Source organism: Carlito syrichta, unplaced genomic scaffold, assembly GCF_000164805.1.
Source record: "Carlito syrichta isolate Samal-C Ts95f unplaced genomic scaffold, Tarsius_syrichta-2.0.1 Scaffold301567, whole genome shotgun sequence".
Taxonomy (NCBI): domain Eukaryota; kingdom Metazoa; phylum Chordata; class Mammalia; order Primates; family Tarsiidae; genus Carlito; species Carlito syrichta.
The window spans coordinates 545438-562105 of NW_007245663.1; the positions used below are offsets into that span (position 1 = coordinate 545438).

The 16668-nt window shown below is 39.4% G+C and overlaps 1 protein-coding gene across 14 annotated transcripts in view; it reads right to left on the reverse strand.

Moving 5' to 3' along the window:
• TCF4 (transcription factor 4) overlaps positions 1-16668 on the reverse strand; it is a 391888-nt gene that overhangs the window by 111411 nt on the left and 263809 nt on the right. For 12 of the 14 annotated variants that reach the window (XR_504111.2, XM_008054872.2, XM_008054871.2 and 9 more), the window contains 2 exons: positions 16484-16613; positions 15948-15997 (listed from right to left, as the gene is read on the reverse strand). Coding sequence is in view for 13 of the 14 variants with exons in the window: in XM_008054872.2 (XP_008053063.1) it covers positions 15948-15997; positions 16484-16613 (180 nt within the window). In the remaining variant the exon portion in view is untranslated. The remainder of the gene's footprint in view (positions 1-15947; positions 15998-16483; positions 16614-16668) is intronic. The other 2 variants (XM_021710815.1, XM_021710816.1) reach the window with 1 other exon arrangement.

Here is a 16668-nt window from a genome sequence, read left to right on the forward strand (position 1 = left end):
AACAAAATAGCATAGCCTTTTGCCTACTTCAAATGAATTTAAAATGGAAGAAGAGGACAATCCCTTCACCTTCCTAGAAATGAGAGTCTGTCCTTCAAGATGATAATTCAAAAATAAAATAAGTGATACCAGTAATTTGAGTTACCTTACCAAGTTGCATTAATAAATTCTGACTGGGCTCACTTGGAATCCAAACGATTCATTGTTCAAAATAATTCACAGTCTGTCCTAGAAAACATTTTAATCCTAACCTAGAGAAAAGTCACTAATTAGTAACACCTTTCTTCAGTAACTAAGAAGCACTCAGTGGCCACTGTCAAGGATACCCATTTACGTGGCTTAATATTCGAATATATACTCATAAATTATTCAGGTCTTACTTTTCAAATGTGGAAGCACCAGGAAGGTTTGGCACACTGATACCCTATTTTAAATTTAGTCACAAAATCAATTCTTGGAAATTACAAATAATGTCTTAGCAACCGGCTGAGGACCAGCTTTGACCACTGAATGCTGGGTGAGGCTCTTGCTGAAAGACAAGGACAGAACACACACATCCGAGCAGACAGTGTGCCGGCCACAATCAAGGGACTTACACCCAGGGAAACCTGTCCTTAATTTATCCCGTTGTGTGTAGATTTGGCAAGGATCTCCAAATATCATTTACATACCATATGCCCCGAATTACCTAGGCACAATGGCTGTGGATAAATATGTTTCGGGTCTGACTGTTAGCTTCCTTTTATAAGTTTTGCAGCTTTCATTTGATTTTACACATTGCTAAATAATTTAATGCAATATTGCAGGCTGCAAAAGAGTGTTTTGCTAAATCAATAAATAGTTCATTGTGCCTTATGATTAGGAAAAAATGTTCCTGAGGTAGATGACCAGGAGATATTATTTCTCTTATGTAAGAATCAAATAAAGGAAATTAGCTGTTTATGCTTTCAACTCATTTTAACCTTTGTCTTTTCACCAGGCATATAAATGCAGGCATTCAAAAAAAAAAGGACAGAAATCAGATATTATGACTTCTGTGGAACATAGAGAATTGGCCAGCAAGTTTTCAGGTCTAAAAGGGATTCCTGAAAAACCTGTTCCTGGTATTTCCTTTATTTGTTCCTCTCACAATTAAAAGGCATCATAATTACCCTGTGCCTTGGTTTCCCTCTCTTTCCAACAATGGTATTAGTAAAAACGTCTTTGCACCAAATCATTTACTATTCATAATCATGAATGCATCTCCTAATTATACAGCATATGTGTGTGTTCAGATTCTCAAACTAAATTTAAAGTTAGATTAATAAAAATGTACACCTAAACCAAAAAGATCAAAAGCCTAAAAAAAAAGGCTTGGAGCAGAACTACATACATATTTTTTGTTGTGTACTATAAATCTGACTGTATAAACTTCCAATTAAAAATGACATTCACACCATCATTTTTGATAGAATTTTGCACAGTAGGAATACTCATTAATGCAGGGTAATACAGTGTGATAAGCAGCTTAGACATCAAAATAGTAAAAAGGAAAAAAAAAAGCCAGTTGGTCTACCTTTTCCATGAGTAAAATAAAACTTAAAAAATTAAATACCTGAGGAATTAAGAGACTGTGCCTTGGTTTTTATTGCCTTGGTTTTATAGGTAATTTATTGGCATTTTTTTAATCAAGAGCATCTATTCCCTAGTCAGCTTCTACTGCAGAGACCTCAGTCCTAGCACAAAATGCACACATTCATCCTGTATTTGATGCTAATACGTTAAATGTATCACAATATTCTAAATGAAACTAAATATAATTTAAATAATTGCACTGATCCTACCATCACCCCCCCAAATCGAGTACATAATATATGTGTGTGTGTGTGTGCCTATACACACATATGCACTTTTTTTTAGCCATTGAATATGAAGTATATGAAACATCTTAATTCTTTTCAGCATTAGTAAAAGAAAAGCAGAAACCCATCAACTATAAAGCATGTGCCCATGGGTCATTTCTTGATCTGTAACTAGAAAAAACAAAGTGACATGCAATTATCAATTGTGTGTTAAAATAAATGGCAAAGGAGGTGTGTCCATACACTAGTAGAGGAATAAGTAAAAAGCGATAATTTCAGAGACTATCGAATAATTTGCTTTCTTTAGGGGGCAAGAAAAATAAAGGCGTAGCCTTGAAGACCAGCAATGAAAGGGTTAACAGACATATGCTGTATAATTAGGAGATGCATTAATGATTATGAATAGTAAATGATTTGGTGCAAAGAAAAAATTTTAGTCAAAGGGACAGGCACCTATCTTACATGTTTATGAGTGACTGTATATAACTAGAGAATTCTACTATTAAGAATCTTGCATTATTGGTGTAAATACTTCCAAGGGTACATCAAATTGTAATCTTTCATACGACATCCATCAAACCAGGCTGGAGATTTTGACAAACATTAAACACAGTAAGGAGGCAATTATGTATGCATGATTTAATCTGCAACTAATTAATATGCAAATTTATTCATATGTTAGTTACTAAATTAAAAATGCAAAGAAGCCCTTATGGTGATTCTCGAAATTTTGCACAAACAGAACATTTAAAATGTAAGAAAAATGAAGTTTTTTAGAAACCTATAACACACTTTTAGTGTCTCCAGAACCTGTTGCATTAAGAAGCTTCAAAAATATGTTTAAAGACTAGATAATAATTTAAAAGGTGTGCTAATTTTATGTGAGAATGTGGGAACAGAAAGGTTAATCAGAATTCTCTCGAACTCTTAAGAGATACACTCTAATTACCAGACAAATGGTATTCTATTTCTAAGCTTCCTTCTCTGCTTTTGGGGTTGTCAGAAGTTGGTCATCTTACTGATACCGTACACAAATGGTTAGGAATTTTGAGGGGAATAAACAGTATCTGAAAGCAACCAGATAGATTGAAAATGCTAGGGTAACTTTGAGACCATGTGGTGTTCACTAAACATACAATTCGCTCCTCAAGATGGCAACTCGCTCTTTTCGCCTTTGGGGAACAGCTCTTTGCAAACAGAGAAATGGGAGGAAAATCTTGAGAGAGGCTAGAAATTCCCCCAAACTCTCTTCCAAACAAATCTTCAAAGAAAATAATGTGGCTCACCAAAAAGCAGCAACCTCCCCAAAAAAGCAGAAGGTAATTTTGTCTGAATTCAATCTGGCTATTTTAGTCCTGCATTTTTCCAGACAGTCCAAAATTGATTTGAATCTTTTATGTGAGATGAGGGGTGTGGAGAAGCGATCATTTAAAAATATCTTTGGGTGTCTGTGTACAAGGGAGTATCTGTTCAAGTTCACTGCATATCGTCCTCTGGCATCACTGCCTTCCGCAAGGATCTGATTTCCCTGTGACTACCTAGTGACCAGCAGCAAGACTTTGCACGGATTGCCTCTCCTCTGATGACCTTTTTCACCCGATGCCCGACGGCCATGCACACAGCTTCTGGAGCTGGCCCTTGGCACAGCTGTAGTGGCCTCAAGAAATCGACACGAGTCAACTGTACGAGGAAGCACAAGAACAGCGTCTACGGCTCTTCCCAGGGCACCGAACTCTCACCCACGTTTAAAAAAAAAATCGCCATCAGTCTCATTGCTGCCAAGTGACACACAAAAAGGAAGCTAACCATTGGCTGTTACTCACACTCACAGTCTGACTCTGATTTCTCAGCTTCCCTTAGTCCATTCTGATGCCAAGCGGACTACAGCTTGCCCATTTCATTTCGACCACGGCAGCCAAAAAAAGCACTGCCCCACCGTGCGACGACGGGCAGTCTGTTTTGATATTAGTACCTCAGTATGCGACATGAGAGAGTCAGATGTCCTCCAACCACGTGTCCTCCCCTGAGGGGCCGTGTCCTGGCCCTCCTTGGCCAGAGAGAGGGCGAGCACGCCGCAGACCCTCCCTTCGCTCTGAAAGCACAGGGGGACGGAAAGGCGCTCTCTGCGGGGCTCAGACAGAGGTGGCCAGGGTGCCTCCTCTTCGAGGGAGAGGATCCATGCCCTCCAATTCGACACTCACCTCTAACTGGAAATAGGAACTCAGAGTCAATTCCCTCCCTCCCTGCCAGCCAGCATCCACCAGCGCAAACCGAATTACATAAGAAAAGGAGTCATTCTCTTATATAATTACATTGTAGTAAAGGCCAGTAAGCAAACATCAGAATTTCTTCTCTTTCTCTGATGGAAGACCGGACTCTGGGGGGCTCAGAAGAACGGATTTTTTTCATCGACTCTTAGGGAGGAAGACGAGAGTAAACCCTCCCCTTCCCCAACACGGTCTGATCTCTCTGCTCCATGTACAGCATCAGACTCTAACCTGGCTTAACCTCTGAATGGGCCCCGTAACGTTCTCGTCCTCTCCAGCGCTGATACAGCGTGCTTTTTCAGGATTCCAGTGAGGCGCCATCAGGTGAGGACTGCAATTGCTGGGCCTTCCTTTCAGGAGTCTGAGAGGACCCCAGGCCTCTTTAATTTTTACAGGTGACTCCATTTTTGTTGTGACCAGAACTGAACATAAAGCTTTTAAAAGCTTAAATGTACACATTTATGCATTCATTACACAGTGTTAAATCTAATTTGTTCTTTTTACTGCCACAGGAAGCACATGTTTAAAGCAATCTGTTTCCTCATGTGAATGCTTTCCTGTCTGTTTAAAAAAAATTGCGACACACTTTACCCTGAGTAACCAAGAGGTGATCATAAATATCCCTAAATAGCATTAAACAGATATGAAAGACATTAACACTTTCAGAATGCCAAAGTAGTATTAAAAAAAAATTCTAACAGATGCTCCTAGGTCAAAAAGTGAAATGTGTGTTTCCTGAAAAAACACTCTCATCAGAATCATAAATGAACTGTGAGTGGAGAAGTGAGGTGTTGCCGAACAAACGGGGATCCTTTTGGGGAGGAACACAGCAATCCACTGCCAACGTGCACTTGCCAGAAGAAGCCAAATCGAGATGGAAGTTTGAGGAAAACCAATATCCTTTGTAATCCACAAGGTGGCAATGACTACAAATGAGGATGGCTATGTCGGATCTATCGGCTTCCTTCCCGGAGAAGACCCGGCCTCTGTGGACGGAAGCGTCGCCGGGCTTGGGGACCCCAGGGAGAAGCTCAGGCTTGCCAGCCCCAGGGGACCTTTCCCGAGGGATGGTGCTCAGTGCCTGGCGCTCCTGCACAGGAAAACTGGCGGGGAAAAGACATCCACGTGGAAGGTCAAGACCATGCTTCCACGGCCCCCCTCCACTTGGGCAGATGTCTTTCTTTCAATGCAAGGGAAGTTAACTGATCCGCCCCTCTAAAAATCTTTTTACGTTTCCCATAGCTGGCGATCAAAAATAACTTTTCTTTTATGAATTCAACAATGGCAGTAAAACACATCTCCATGCGTCAAAGGCTAGAATCTAGCCATGCTTTGTCTTTACCTCCGAACATCTGTACAAATGTATCCCTGTTTCACGTTAGAATCGACCTCAACGGTCCTAAGCAAACTCAACTCTGTTTTACTTTGTAAGAGAAACAAACGGCCACCCAAGCCCACCTGGTCTATACATCTTCATCTTGCCAGACGTAAAATCCCAGGCCCACCCGTTGCTTTTGGTGGGGAACCAGAGCCAGCCCCCACCAAAGGCAGCCCTGTGCACCGCTAGGGAGGGCCTGCTCTGGCCTATTAGAGAAGACCACACTGGTACCAAAACCAAGAAAAAGCATGTATCTCCTTATCACTTAGAGGCAGGGCTGATTTAGGCATAAACGAATTACTGGCAGAGAGAATCACATTACGAGGAGGTCTGCGCATCGTAGCCTGACGTCCCGTTGCAAGAGAGAAAGCGGGGTCTACACTTGCAACGCGAACTTTGCAGACCTCTAAGTCTAATGGCTTAAAAGGCTGGCCAGGTGTCTTGGCTTGACAGAGGCGGTGCTGTAAGGACAAAGAGACGCAAAAGGGTGCTTGCGGTCTTTCATAATTTCAGAAAAAGCAAGTGACCTCTGTAAGGCACAATTTTTCCACAAGCAATGGAGACCCTGGTCTCGGTTTCTGTTCTGCGAGCTGCTCTCAAGTAAACTACCAAGTTAAGACTTTTTTCTCAAGTGCTAAAATTAGTTACCTCGTTGCTGATAAGAGAGCAACAACAGTGCTTAATATTATGGGTAACAATAACACATAACATCCAAGAATATTACACACATGCACTACACACAGCTAGGAAGTGGCACAGCCCCCATAAAAGCCCAACTGATCCGATCTCATTACATTCCCACTCATTATGCTCATTCCCACTACATTATACTGTCTCCATTTCACAAACACTCCCCTGGCCAACTGATCTGTTTGGGGAGAAGTTCTACATTACAAATATATAGAAACATTTTGGGTCATTCCTCCGTGAAATAAAACTTCTGAATATTGATTGATTCCAGAGAGTCAAATACTTGCTAAGCTAACAGCAGTCATGTTGTAGAGATCGGTCTGCAGAGTATCTGAAATGCCACAGACAGTATAGACAGATCCTGATTAAGAAAACACAAACTTTGGAAACAGACTAGCTAGCCTCAATCCCAGCTCTGCTACTTAATAGCTGTGTGACCTCAGACATGTATCTTTATTTCTCTGTGTGTCACTTTTCAAATTCTTAGATAAAACAGTAGTGGCCATTTCATGGGACTGTTGTAGGATTAAATGACTGTATGGATGTAAAGTGCTTCGAACAGTGCCTGGCAGAGAATAAGCACTATGATAAACGTTTGTGATTAGGATACTGACATTATCTCATGATGCAGGCACTATTTATACTGATTCTGTAGACAATGGAACAGGTTTGTGACCTAACCAAGGCCCCCGGATGAGTAAGGAGAGGATATCGGATATTACGTTAGAAAGGTCTTTTGATTTCTAGTGCGGTGACATTTCCACCCCCTCTTCCACTTTTACTTCTATATCCATTCATTGGAAATATATTTCAAAGTAATACACATAAGGCAGCGAGTCTCACAGAAATGAGACAAAAACGTACATGAAACATGTTCCTTTACCTCAAGGGGGTGCCAAATGAGTGAGGCGACCAAGCACTTCCAGCATCAGTTTAAAGGACAAAAAGTCTGTGTGTTACTCTGTGTGGGGTGTTTTGTTTTCTGAATGTACGACTTTCTTAAAAGACTTGACATTGCGCGCTTAAAAATGACAAGGCCATTCCCACAAATTGGGAAGCAAATAACGCAAGACTGCAGATTCCATTAAACATGAAGAATCTTAGTTGTAAAGTTCCACGATTCAAAGAAGGATATGCTGCAGAGAAAGACATGCTCATGATACCTGGAGTGTCTAGTTTCTAGTTGTGTTGAAAAATACGTTTTCAATAAGTATAAATGAGGAAGGAAAGAGCAAATGAATGATAACTTCTGAAAGGCTTTCTTCCCCTCCACCTGGGCCCTCCCAGCTTGTTACTGCAGGGCTTCACTTAAAAGCGAGATTATAATTTGCTAAAGGGAAAACAAAATAAGAATTTGCTTGTAAAATAATTACTGACTGGGGTTTGCATTTTGCAATCCCAACTCTATCTGCCCAAAATAAATATGCTTGGTTTGGTTTTCTTTTGTCCAGCCATGTCAATTAAGCTACAGATTAAATGTGCCCAATTCCTGTATATCTCTAATCATAAAATTCATAGAAAGATACTATCTGAGGAACCACAAGGTTCAGGCAATAAAATTTCACTCATAAAGGCTTAATATTAATGACAGAATTTTTTTTGTGACAATACTTTCAAATAGCACAAGAGCTACAGAAATGTGTTTATTTTCTATCTATTTAATGGTTTAAAACATTTAAACTGACTCAACAAGTCTTAATCGTCGGGTCATAAACATTCTCTTAAAATCTCAGCTTTTGTAGTAAGGAGAAATGAGTTGAGTACTGCTGCATCCTCAGACAAATTTTATTTTTATCACCTCTTGACATCACGAGTTATTAAACTTTCTGAAGACAGAGCCCTCATCTCTCTACTCCACTTGCTATTGAATTACTTCGTACTTCCAAGTTTGTTTCATAACGAGCAAGTCAGAAATATTATTGTACCCTGTGTGAACACACCGGAGCACCTGTGAAAGAGCCCGATTCCCCAAGCAGGGTTACTTGAAAACATTAACCGAAGAATCAGCCACCTACTTGAAACCGCTTTCACACAGCAGCTAATGATATAATGATATACTATGCCAATCGGTAGAATGAAAGCCATTACAATGTTATTATAAGTATAATCCGGGAGGCATATTTAGAATGATATGGGCTGGGAGGGAGGAGGATGCTGGAGACAGTTAGGTGTTCTTCCTCTGATGACATCCAAAGAAATGTCCCCAACAGCACTTTCCTTAAATCCCTAACTGGCAACACCTAGCGGTAACAATGACACTTTTTTGGGGGGAATGTGTCTATGTGAGGAACGGCACCCGTTTTCATGATTAAATGTCCCGCAAAGGTCATTTTTCTGAGAAAACGTGAGTCTTTCTAATAGGAATCCCTGTTCCACGAAGGAAATGCCCTTTCATCACTAGCGACATATGGCAACACACCAAGAAATTTTCTTTACAGTTTGCTGTGAAGAAGAGCTTCGCTGAGGAATGTTCCTGTTCTTCTGTTCCACTGAATAATCAAAATAAATGCAGTGAAACTTCAGACACACACAGATCCTCTTCTTATTACTCTAGATGTAAGTAAGCACTAAAGCCTCAAGTTTCAACTCTAGCAGCAGATTTAGGATCCATTCCTCAGATGACAAAGTTGGACAAGAGAGGCAACAGCGGGTTTCACCACACCGCTTGAATCTAATTCCTAAAATTTTCTTTCCAAAATGTAACTTTTGCAGCCTTTCAGAACCGAAATCGAGACCTCTCAATAAAACTTAAATCATCTTTATTTTCAACCCCGAAATTCCACAAATTCCACAAAATACAGAATCTTCTGCACTACCTTCACTTCTCTGAAGAGGGAGCATATGCCCAAGCAAAGCACAAAGCTCCTCACACAGCTCTACACCTATGCAGAGGCTACAACTTAAAAAAAAAAAAAAAAAAAAAGTCATTCACTTGCTGCTGCTTGGCGATAAAATAATGGAGTGTTTTACACTCTGAATTTTGCACCGCGTTTCATAAAAGCTCTCGTTCCTTTGGAACGAGCATGCTCGCAGACACAAACACACCCTGGGACCCTGGAAACTGATCAAGGCTGGAAATCCTATGCAATTGCTTTGAGGTGCGACTTTATGTTCGATTTAAGAATTCAGTGCAATTTATGTAAATAAACACAACAGAAACAAAGTAGGTGGCTGACAACAGTCTGACCATACTTATTCTGCCTTGAGAAAACACAACTTAGCTAATTTTTGAAGAGACTCTATTCTTCCAGGATTATTGCCACGTTTTCTGAATCTTATCTAACCTTCTGTGTCACTCTGCCTTATTGCTTTCAAACAAAAAGTTTAGAATTGTTTGAAAACAGGAAAACACACCTTGAAAATACAGAAACTGACAGTGGTCCAGGAAAAAAAAAGAAAAGAAAGAAAATTGCACTCTGCTAGAAAATAAAACCTCAGTCTCGATCAATGAAATTAAAGTTAAAAAAAAAAACAGTATTCAAACAAATTATCAAGCCAAGGATCCATATACAAACGAATTATCAAGCCAAGGGTCCATATATTATTTTGTAAACACAAAATACATTTCACAGCTAAGCAAGATGCTACAGAATGAGTTTGTATCGTTTCAAAATACATGCAAGCTCTGTTATAATTTCTCTTTAGGTAAAGCCGCCTTGCAGGGGTTTCTCAGCGTTTTCAGCAGTTAAACCACTCAGATGGAGTAAAAAACGACACACCAAGATATACTCTTCAGCGAAAAAAACAAGTGATAGAATAAGGTTCAAAATAACATTTCCCTGAAGTGTATTTCTCCTTCCTTAACAAGTAAGTCCAGCTTTCCAATAAATGCCATTGTTCTACTTGCTTCAATCTTAACAAAAGTTTAAGATAAATCTTAGCAGATGAAACCATATTTTGAACACTTGGGTTTAAAACAAAACCAAACAACAACAACAAAAAAAAAAAAACACAGAGTGAGAGGGTTATATCATACCCACCACCTTAAAAAAGCTGGCTGCGTAGAAAACTGGGATGCCTTTGGCCAGAAAGGCATCTCTAGCGGGAGGAATGAAGTAGTGGTGTTTTGTTTGAAGGTTTGAGGCGTATAACCTTTTCGTTTGTAAAGATAATCCAGGAATAGCTCACACAGACACAAGCCTTTCATCCACAGTTAACTGTCATGTTTGTCTTCACCCCTCTATCTAAAACATGTATCTCAGAAGCCCTCTCTCAAGGGGAACCGGATAGGACTTCAAGGCGGAGAACAGGAAGACGGTGGATGAGGGAGCTCATTTTTCCAAAATTCCCCCCAAAACCAGAAATCTTTAGTAAACTTCTGGGAGAGTAGAAGGCCTAATGGTATCCATGTTGAGTATCTAAAAGCCTCTTGTGTGCATTATGGCATATTTTTAAGAGCTCTCATAAAAACAAATCTAAAGATCTTCCTGTGTTTGTTTCATGTACCAGCGATTCATAAAAAACATAACCTCCCATAGCCTCAGTATGTAATGGAGAGGATGAGATTGGTTTTCACAGAAACAATACATGTGCTGAACTTGAAGCCTTTGGTTTAGCAAATTCAGCATTAACTGCACAAAAAATAAATACTTTCTTTGTGAGGAATATTCTCTCAGCTTTCACTGTTCCCCTGTGTTATGTTCTATATGCCGTGTAAATTGTGAGAAAAATAGCTTTGTCCTATTTGGGATGATTTAACTGCGCTACCCTGAACCATCCTTCTTGCCTTTACATTTTCATAACTAACAGCGCAGTTTTAATATCCACGCCTCGTCTTCCAATATCTTTCATTAGAAAATGGGTACACGGGCTGGGCGCGGTGGCTCAACCTGTCATCCCAGCACGTTGGGAGGCCGAGGCGAGAGGACTGCCTGAGCCCGCGGGGTTGAGACCAGCCTGGGCAACTTGGTGAGACCTTGCCTCTACAATAAATCACAAAAACTAGCCAGGTGTGGCGGCGTGCACCTAGTTCCAGCTACTTGGAAAGCTGAGATGGAAGAATCTTTAGCCTAAGCCCAGCAGGTCGAGGCTCCAATGGCCGTGAGTGTGCCACTGCACTCTAGCCTGGGTGACAGAGTGAGACTCTAACTCAAAAAAAAAAAAAGAGAGAGAGAGAGAAAATGTGTACATGATGTTTAAAGTTGAATTTGTGAGCTATCCTAATATTTCAGTGTAAACACCTACAGTTATACTTCTTTAACAAAGTATCCATTTCTCCAGAAGTGAACCTTGAAACAGCCTCTCTTTTTCTGCCTTATCACACAATTGGTTATTTCTAGACTTTCCTACACAGGATGGAGCCAGATGGCTGACACTTAGTTCACTTGTGATAGATATAATATTTTAATATTTCACATTTCATTGTGGAAAAGGGTGTATTATTACTCAAGGAAACATTTTCTTGACATGGAAAAGCATTGTTCGGACTTCCATGTGGTCAGTTTCAAAAGTAAAGAGGAAAATGATGTATTTATGAACTAAGTACTGAGTTTCAATCATATGTAATTTCTGGGCTCCTAATAGGGAAAAAAAAACAATTTAGCAGTTTTTTTCAATTGTGTGTGATTTCTTCAGGCATCTGGGGAAAAAAAGTGTTTTTTTTCCAATATCTTTTGCTCAAGATATGGATTCCTCATCATGTTTAAAATCTTCCAATATGAAGGTTTTTATATAATGGAAAACACTTGGGGCATTTAATACTATTAGCATTATTCATTTTGCTGATACCCCTAATAATCTCTTCTATAAAAGAAACTCTAATCCAAACTTCAAGACTGCATTATATTTAAGAATTTTTTCCTTACGAAAATTGGTGAACCTAGTATCTCATATGCATTGGGATTTTATTTTTAAAGGCACCTATTGTTTCACTCATGTTTCAAATTTTCTTAGTGTCCAAATTCTATTTTAGTCTTTATTGTAGTAGAGATTGTTTTCCTTAAGATCCATGAGTCCAACATTAATTCTGACCACTTAGAACAAAGTTTGACAGATCCTCCTGAATTATAAAACAAAACACACACAAAACTGTAAATTAACATAGAAAATAGGCTTCCCAAGAAGTTCATTTTGAGAGAAGACCTAGAGATAGAGGTCATCAGCTATTTCTACGGATAAAACTTCCTGTTTCCAGAGAAATCTGAAGTTCTAGATACCCCAAACTGGGGTCATGTGAGACCATCATTCACGCTCCAGATCAGATTAGAGACATACTCCACCAATGGCTGAACCACAAAGACTGTAGTTGCTAACAGTTTCTCATCCAATGTGTATCATTTTGAATGATTCCAAATTACAAGATCAAGGTTGTATGTGTCTACATGTTGGTGGGCGGAATAAAGTTTCCAAAAGACAAGGCCATTGTTTATTTTCTGTGCTTGATGAAAAGTATCTTAAAATAGCACAATATAAAATTCGCTTGCTACTTTCTAGATTTTATTACTTTCATGTTCATTGCTGTTAGGAATCACGAATGTTTTTTCCCAAATCATAATCTACTATAGAGGGTTTTTCCGTTTGAATTCATGATTCGATGCGTGTGATTACTAGATTATACAAAGACAAGAAACTTGCTGGAATGGAGAGGCAGGTTGTAAAATATTAAGTTTAAGATGAAACATAGTTTAAAATAGAAAACCAAGATATAGAAATCTAACAAAACAAGAAGCTCCCATGTAGATCCAAGAGACGAGACACGCAAAATAAATTCTGTCATCAACAAAAGATGCGACATTGCTAAGGTCTTCTGAAACGAGGACGGCCACATGAAATGAGGATGTGACCGAAAAGAGCAACAAACCAAAATCTGAACAGAGAACATAAAAATGTTCCTCTTCAGTAACAAGCAGAGCTCTCATGGGCAATTAGATAGCTGTGATTTCACACAAGCTTTCCCTTTAAAAAAAAAAAACAAAACCATCCAGGCCTTAAGACAGGCCTCCGTTCCCCAGAGGGTCACAGTCCTCCCTCTCTTCTCTGCACTTGTGCCCGTAGACCCTGCCGGAGGGCTTCCCCGCCACCCCATCCGTGTGTCGTGCTTCCACAGTGACTTGAGGTCTGGAGATGCGGCACGCAGCACAAACACACACTCGTGGATCCTGCCAGATCCATGGCATGATGTCGGGCCAGGCTTATGTTTTCTCTCTCCCACAGATGCTGCAGTGTTTTCAAAACAGGGCCGGGCAATCCCCTCTCTCTCCTGATAGCTTGTGAGGAACCAGCCTAATGAAGGCAAAAGGAAGCCTGCCTCTACACCACAGTATTGCCACGAGTAAGATCTGATTATGGAATGTCACAGCTTACATCTTCTTTGTCTTATCTTCAGGAAGGGACAGGGCCCATTTCAAAAAGGGAAAGAGAGCGGGTTGCCACAACAGATTGTGACAGATTAATTACTATTTATCATGGTAAATATGTATCAAAGAAAACATATAAATGTCTTTATCTAGTCATAATCACTTCAAAGGAAACTTTTTAAATCCTCGATCTTTTAAGATTTGTTATGCAAATACTCAGACACACTGAAACAAGTTTTAGAGGTATCTCTTATCAAATATATAGTCATAATCTTATTCGAGCTTAAAAAAAGAAGATGCATGGCAGAGGTCTAAAAAGATAGAAATAAAGATCTATTGGGGCTGCAGTGTGACAGTGTCTATTACAGACCTTTTTTGGAATCAAGCTAAAATATATTATTTTGTGTGGTGGTAAAGGCATGTGGATCTTGTTATCAGTAGTCAGCATTCAATACATACAGCAATGCTAATATAAACTACATTAAATTGCTATTAAAACAGAGCTGAGAGATTTTTCTAAGTGATGAGTAAATAGATTACTGGATTCTAAAATTATATAAACTATCTTACCCTCCATAATCAAAAAATTACAATAAAATTTCCATTTTCCTCCTTCCTGTCTTTCAAAAAACAGGGCTATTTACCAAAATGCTCCATAAGGACTACGAAAATATTTAGCCAAGATAAATTATCTAAGAAGAGTAAATCTGAAAGTGACCACTAAAAGCCAAACATTAAATGCAGCACAAATTTCCTATTCCTGCATTTTATTCATTGGGAAAAAAGGAAAGATACTTGTGTATTTCTGCACATATCACAACATACCAGCAACACATAAATTGTCTTAACGGCAAAGAAAAAAACTATACCAGTAAAATCTTCTATAGGGGCCCGTTAGCTACTTACAAATTTACAACAGATCATGAAAAATTGTTAGTGATAATGATAATGTCATAAAAGCTGTTAAAAGCTAAAGTTTCATCTACATTAAAACCACCACTAACTTCAAGCTTAAGATATGCTTAGGAAAATCTTTGGGGTCATTAGTCCATTTCAATACCAAATAGAAATTCAAAGAATAAACAACTGTGTGTGTGTGTGTGTGTGTGTGTGTGTGTGTGTGTGTGTGTGTGTGTACACAAGTAGGCTGCACGCAGGTGAAGTCTGGGCCTCCAACTGGCCCTCACACCCCCTACTATTTTTAAGGGACTTATTGATAGTCCAAAATGACTATTTTATATGCCATTGGCAATTTTATTTACACAACATTTTTCTATATTTATGGATAATTTTGTGATGCTTCTTCAACATTATCAAGTCTATGATAATCAGCATACAAAACGTGTGTGTGTGGTTTTTTTTCCTGGTAAGACTTATTCTGATATATTCGTTTAGTAATTGTTTGGATGAGCTGAACTGAAATCAAGTCAAATACACAGGTGTTTGGGTTAATTTAATCTTAGCACATTTGCAAAATCCATTATTCTCCCGATTTATTAAAAATGAAATAAAACTAACATGTGAGCATTGATTAGTGATGCACTTTCAGAAAGCTAAGTATAATTTTATTTTTAAAGTATAAGAACTTACAACCAGGCGTATTAGCATTCACTTCAAAGAATATCAGTACCCTATAGAATGCAATGAAAACTCTGTATCAACAGGAAAGGAAGAAAGGAAAAAAGGAAGGAGGAATAAAGAGACAAAAAAGGGAAGGCAATAATATTTTTACTTTACATAAGAAGGAAACTACTAGAAACAGACCAGTCCTAAGCAAAATTAAATTATTCAGAAATTAACATCTGAACACACACACAAGAATTCAAAAAAGATCTCATGTACTTAGTTGTGATGACAACCAACTTTTGCTGTGTTGGGGGGGGGTGCTGCAGCAACTCCTACAGAGATCTCCAGCTATTAAAAAAGACCCAGAATGCTTTTGGTCACAGCTGGATTCTTCTAGTTGTCACCTGGCATTACAGACACAAAGGGCTACTGATGCAGCTACCTCTGCAGCCTTTATTCAGCACCCTCTCTAGAAAATAGAGACATTCTTCCTGCACTCTGGGCTGAAACCCATGTAAATTTTTCCTAAATCCTCTCCACAAATCTCCTTTCGCATGCAAATCCATAAATCATCATAATACTGACAAAGAATTTAACCAACACATGAAACTAATACTCATTCTCTTGAAAGCCCTGTACAGGTAAAACTCCTCAAACTTCAGGCACCTTTTCAAGGCTCTCTTTAGAGCTTAACCTGCTGAATATATCAACATCGCCACCCAGTCTTCCAGGATGTGCAATTAATCACTCCAGGGAGGGTCAGATGGGCGGGACTGGCCAGTCCCATCCACCTTGGAGATAAACCCTGCCCCTCTGGGGCCCTGGAGCACCCTTTCCTGCCACCTCCTTCACATCCACACAAAACAGAACAAAATAAGCAACGTACAGAGCAGAAACAAGCTGTACTTACTGAGGATGGCAAACCTGGCGGAACTTTGCGAACTTTCTTTGTCTGTACCTCTGAAAGAAAACGAAGATGTGGTGAGCTCCCACGTGCCCCGTTCCCTAACTAAAAGACAGTAAACCACGAAGGCATTTAGACAACGTTTCCACCTTTCCTTCCATCATCACCTTAGCAAACCGTAGTTACCACGATCCCTTTTATTCTAGCAGCAATCAAAGTCTGCTTTGTTCAGAAAAAACGAAGAGACTTAACTTTTCACTGCTTTGATTTTCTAAAAGCTTCTATGTGTTCAGCCAAGAGAAAACCAGAAATAAGCATACACCCAAAATAGTTCTCCTGCTAATGTAAGTTGTTAACATACCCACCCAATGCACTACTGGGGAAAAGCACCAGCCTGAAAGCTGAGCCAAATTTTATGGGTTTTTTTTTTTTGAGGGGTGTGGTGGGTGTATGTAGGATGAGAGGGTGACATATAAAAAAAGAAAGAAAGAAAAAGACGGATACTAATTCCTCAGGCATTCAAACAGAGGAATCCACCTTACCCATGGCACTACTGTGAAGAGGCCTCCTTCTGGGGTTATTGCTAGAATACTGATAGTACTGAGAACCAGGTTTGGTGGGCGAAAGGGTTCCTGGGTTGCCCATATCCATGTCACCTCCAAGGAGACTCTGCTAAAAGGTTAAAAAGGGAAAACAGACACGTAAGGTACATTTTTTTTTTTTACAG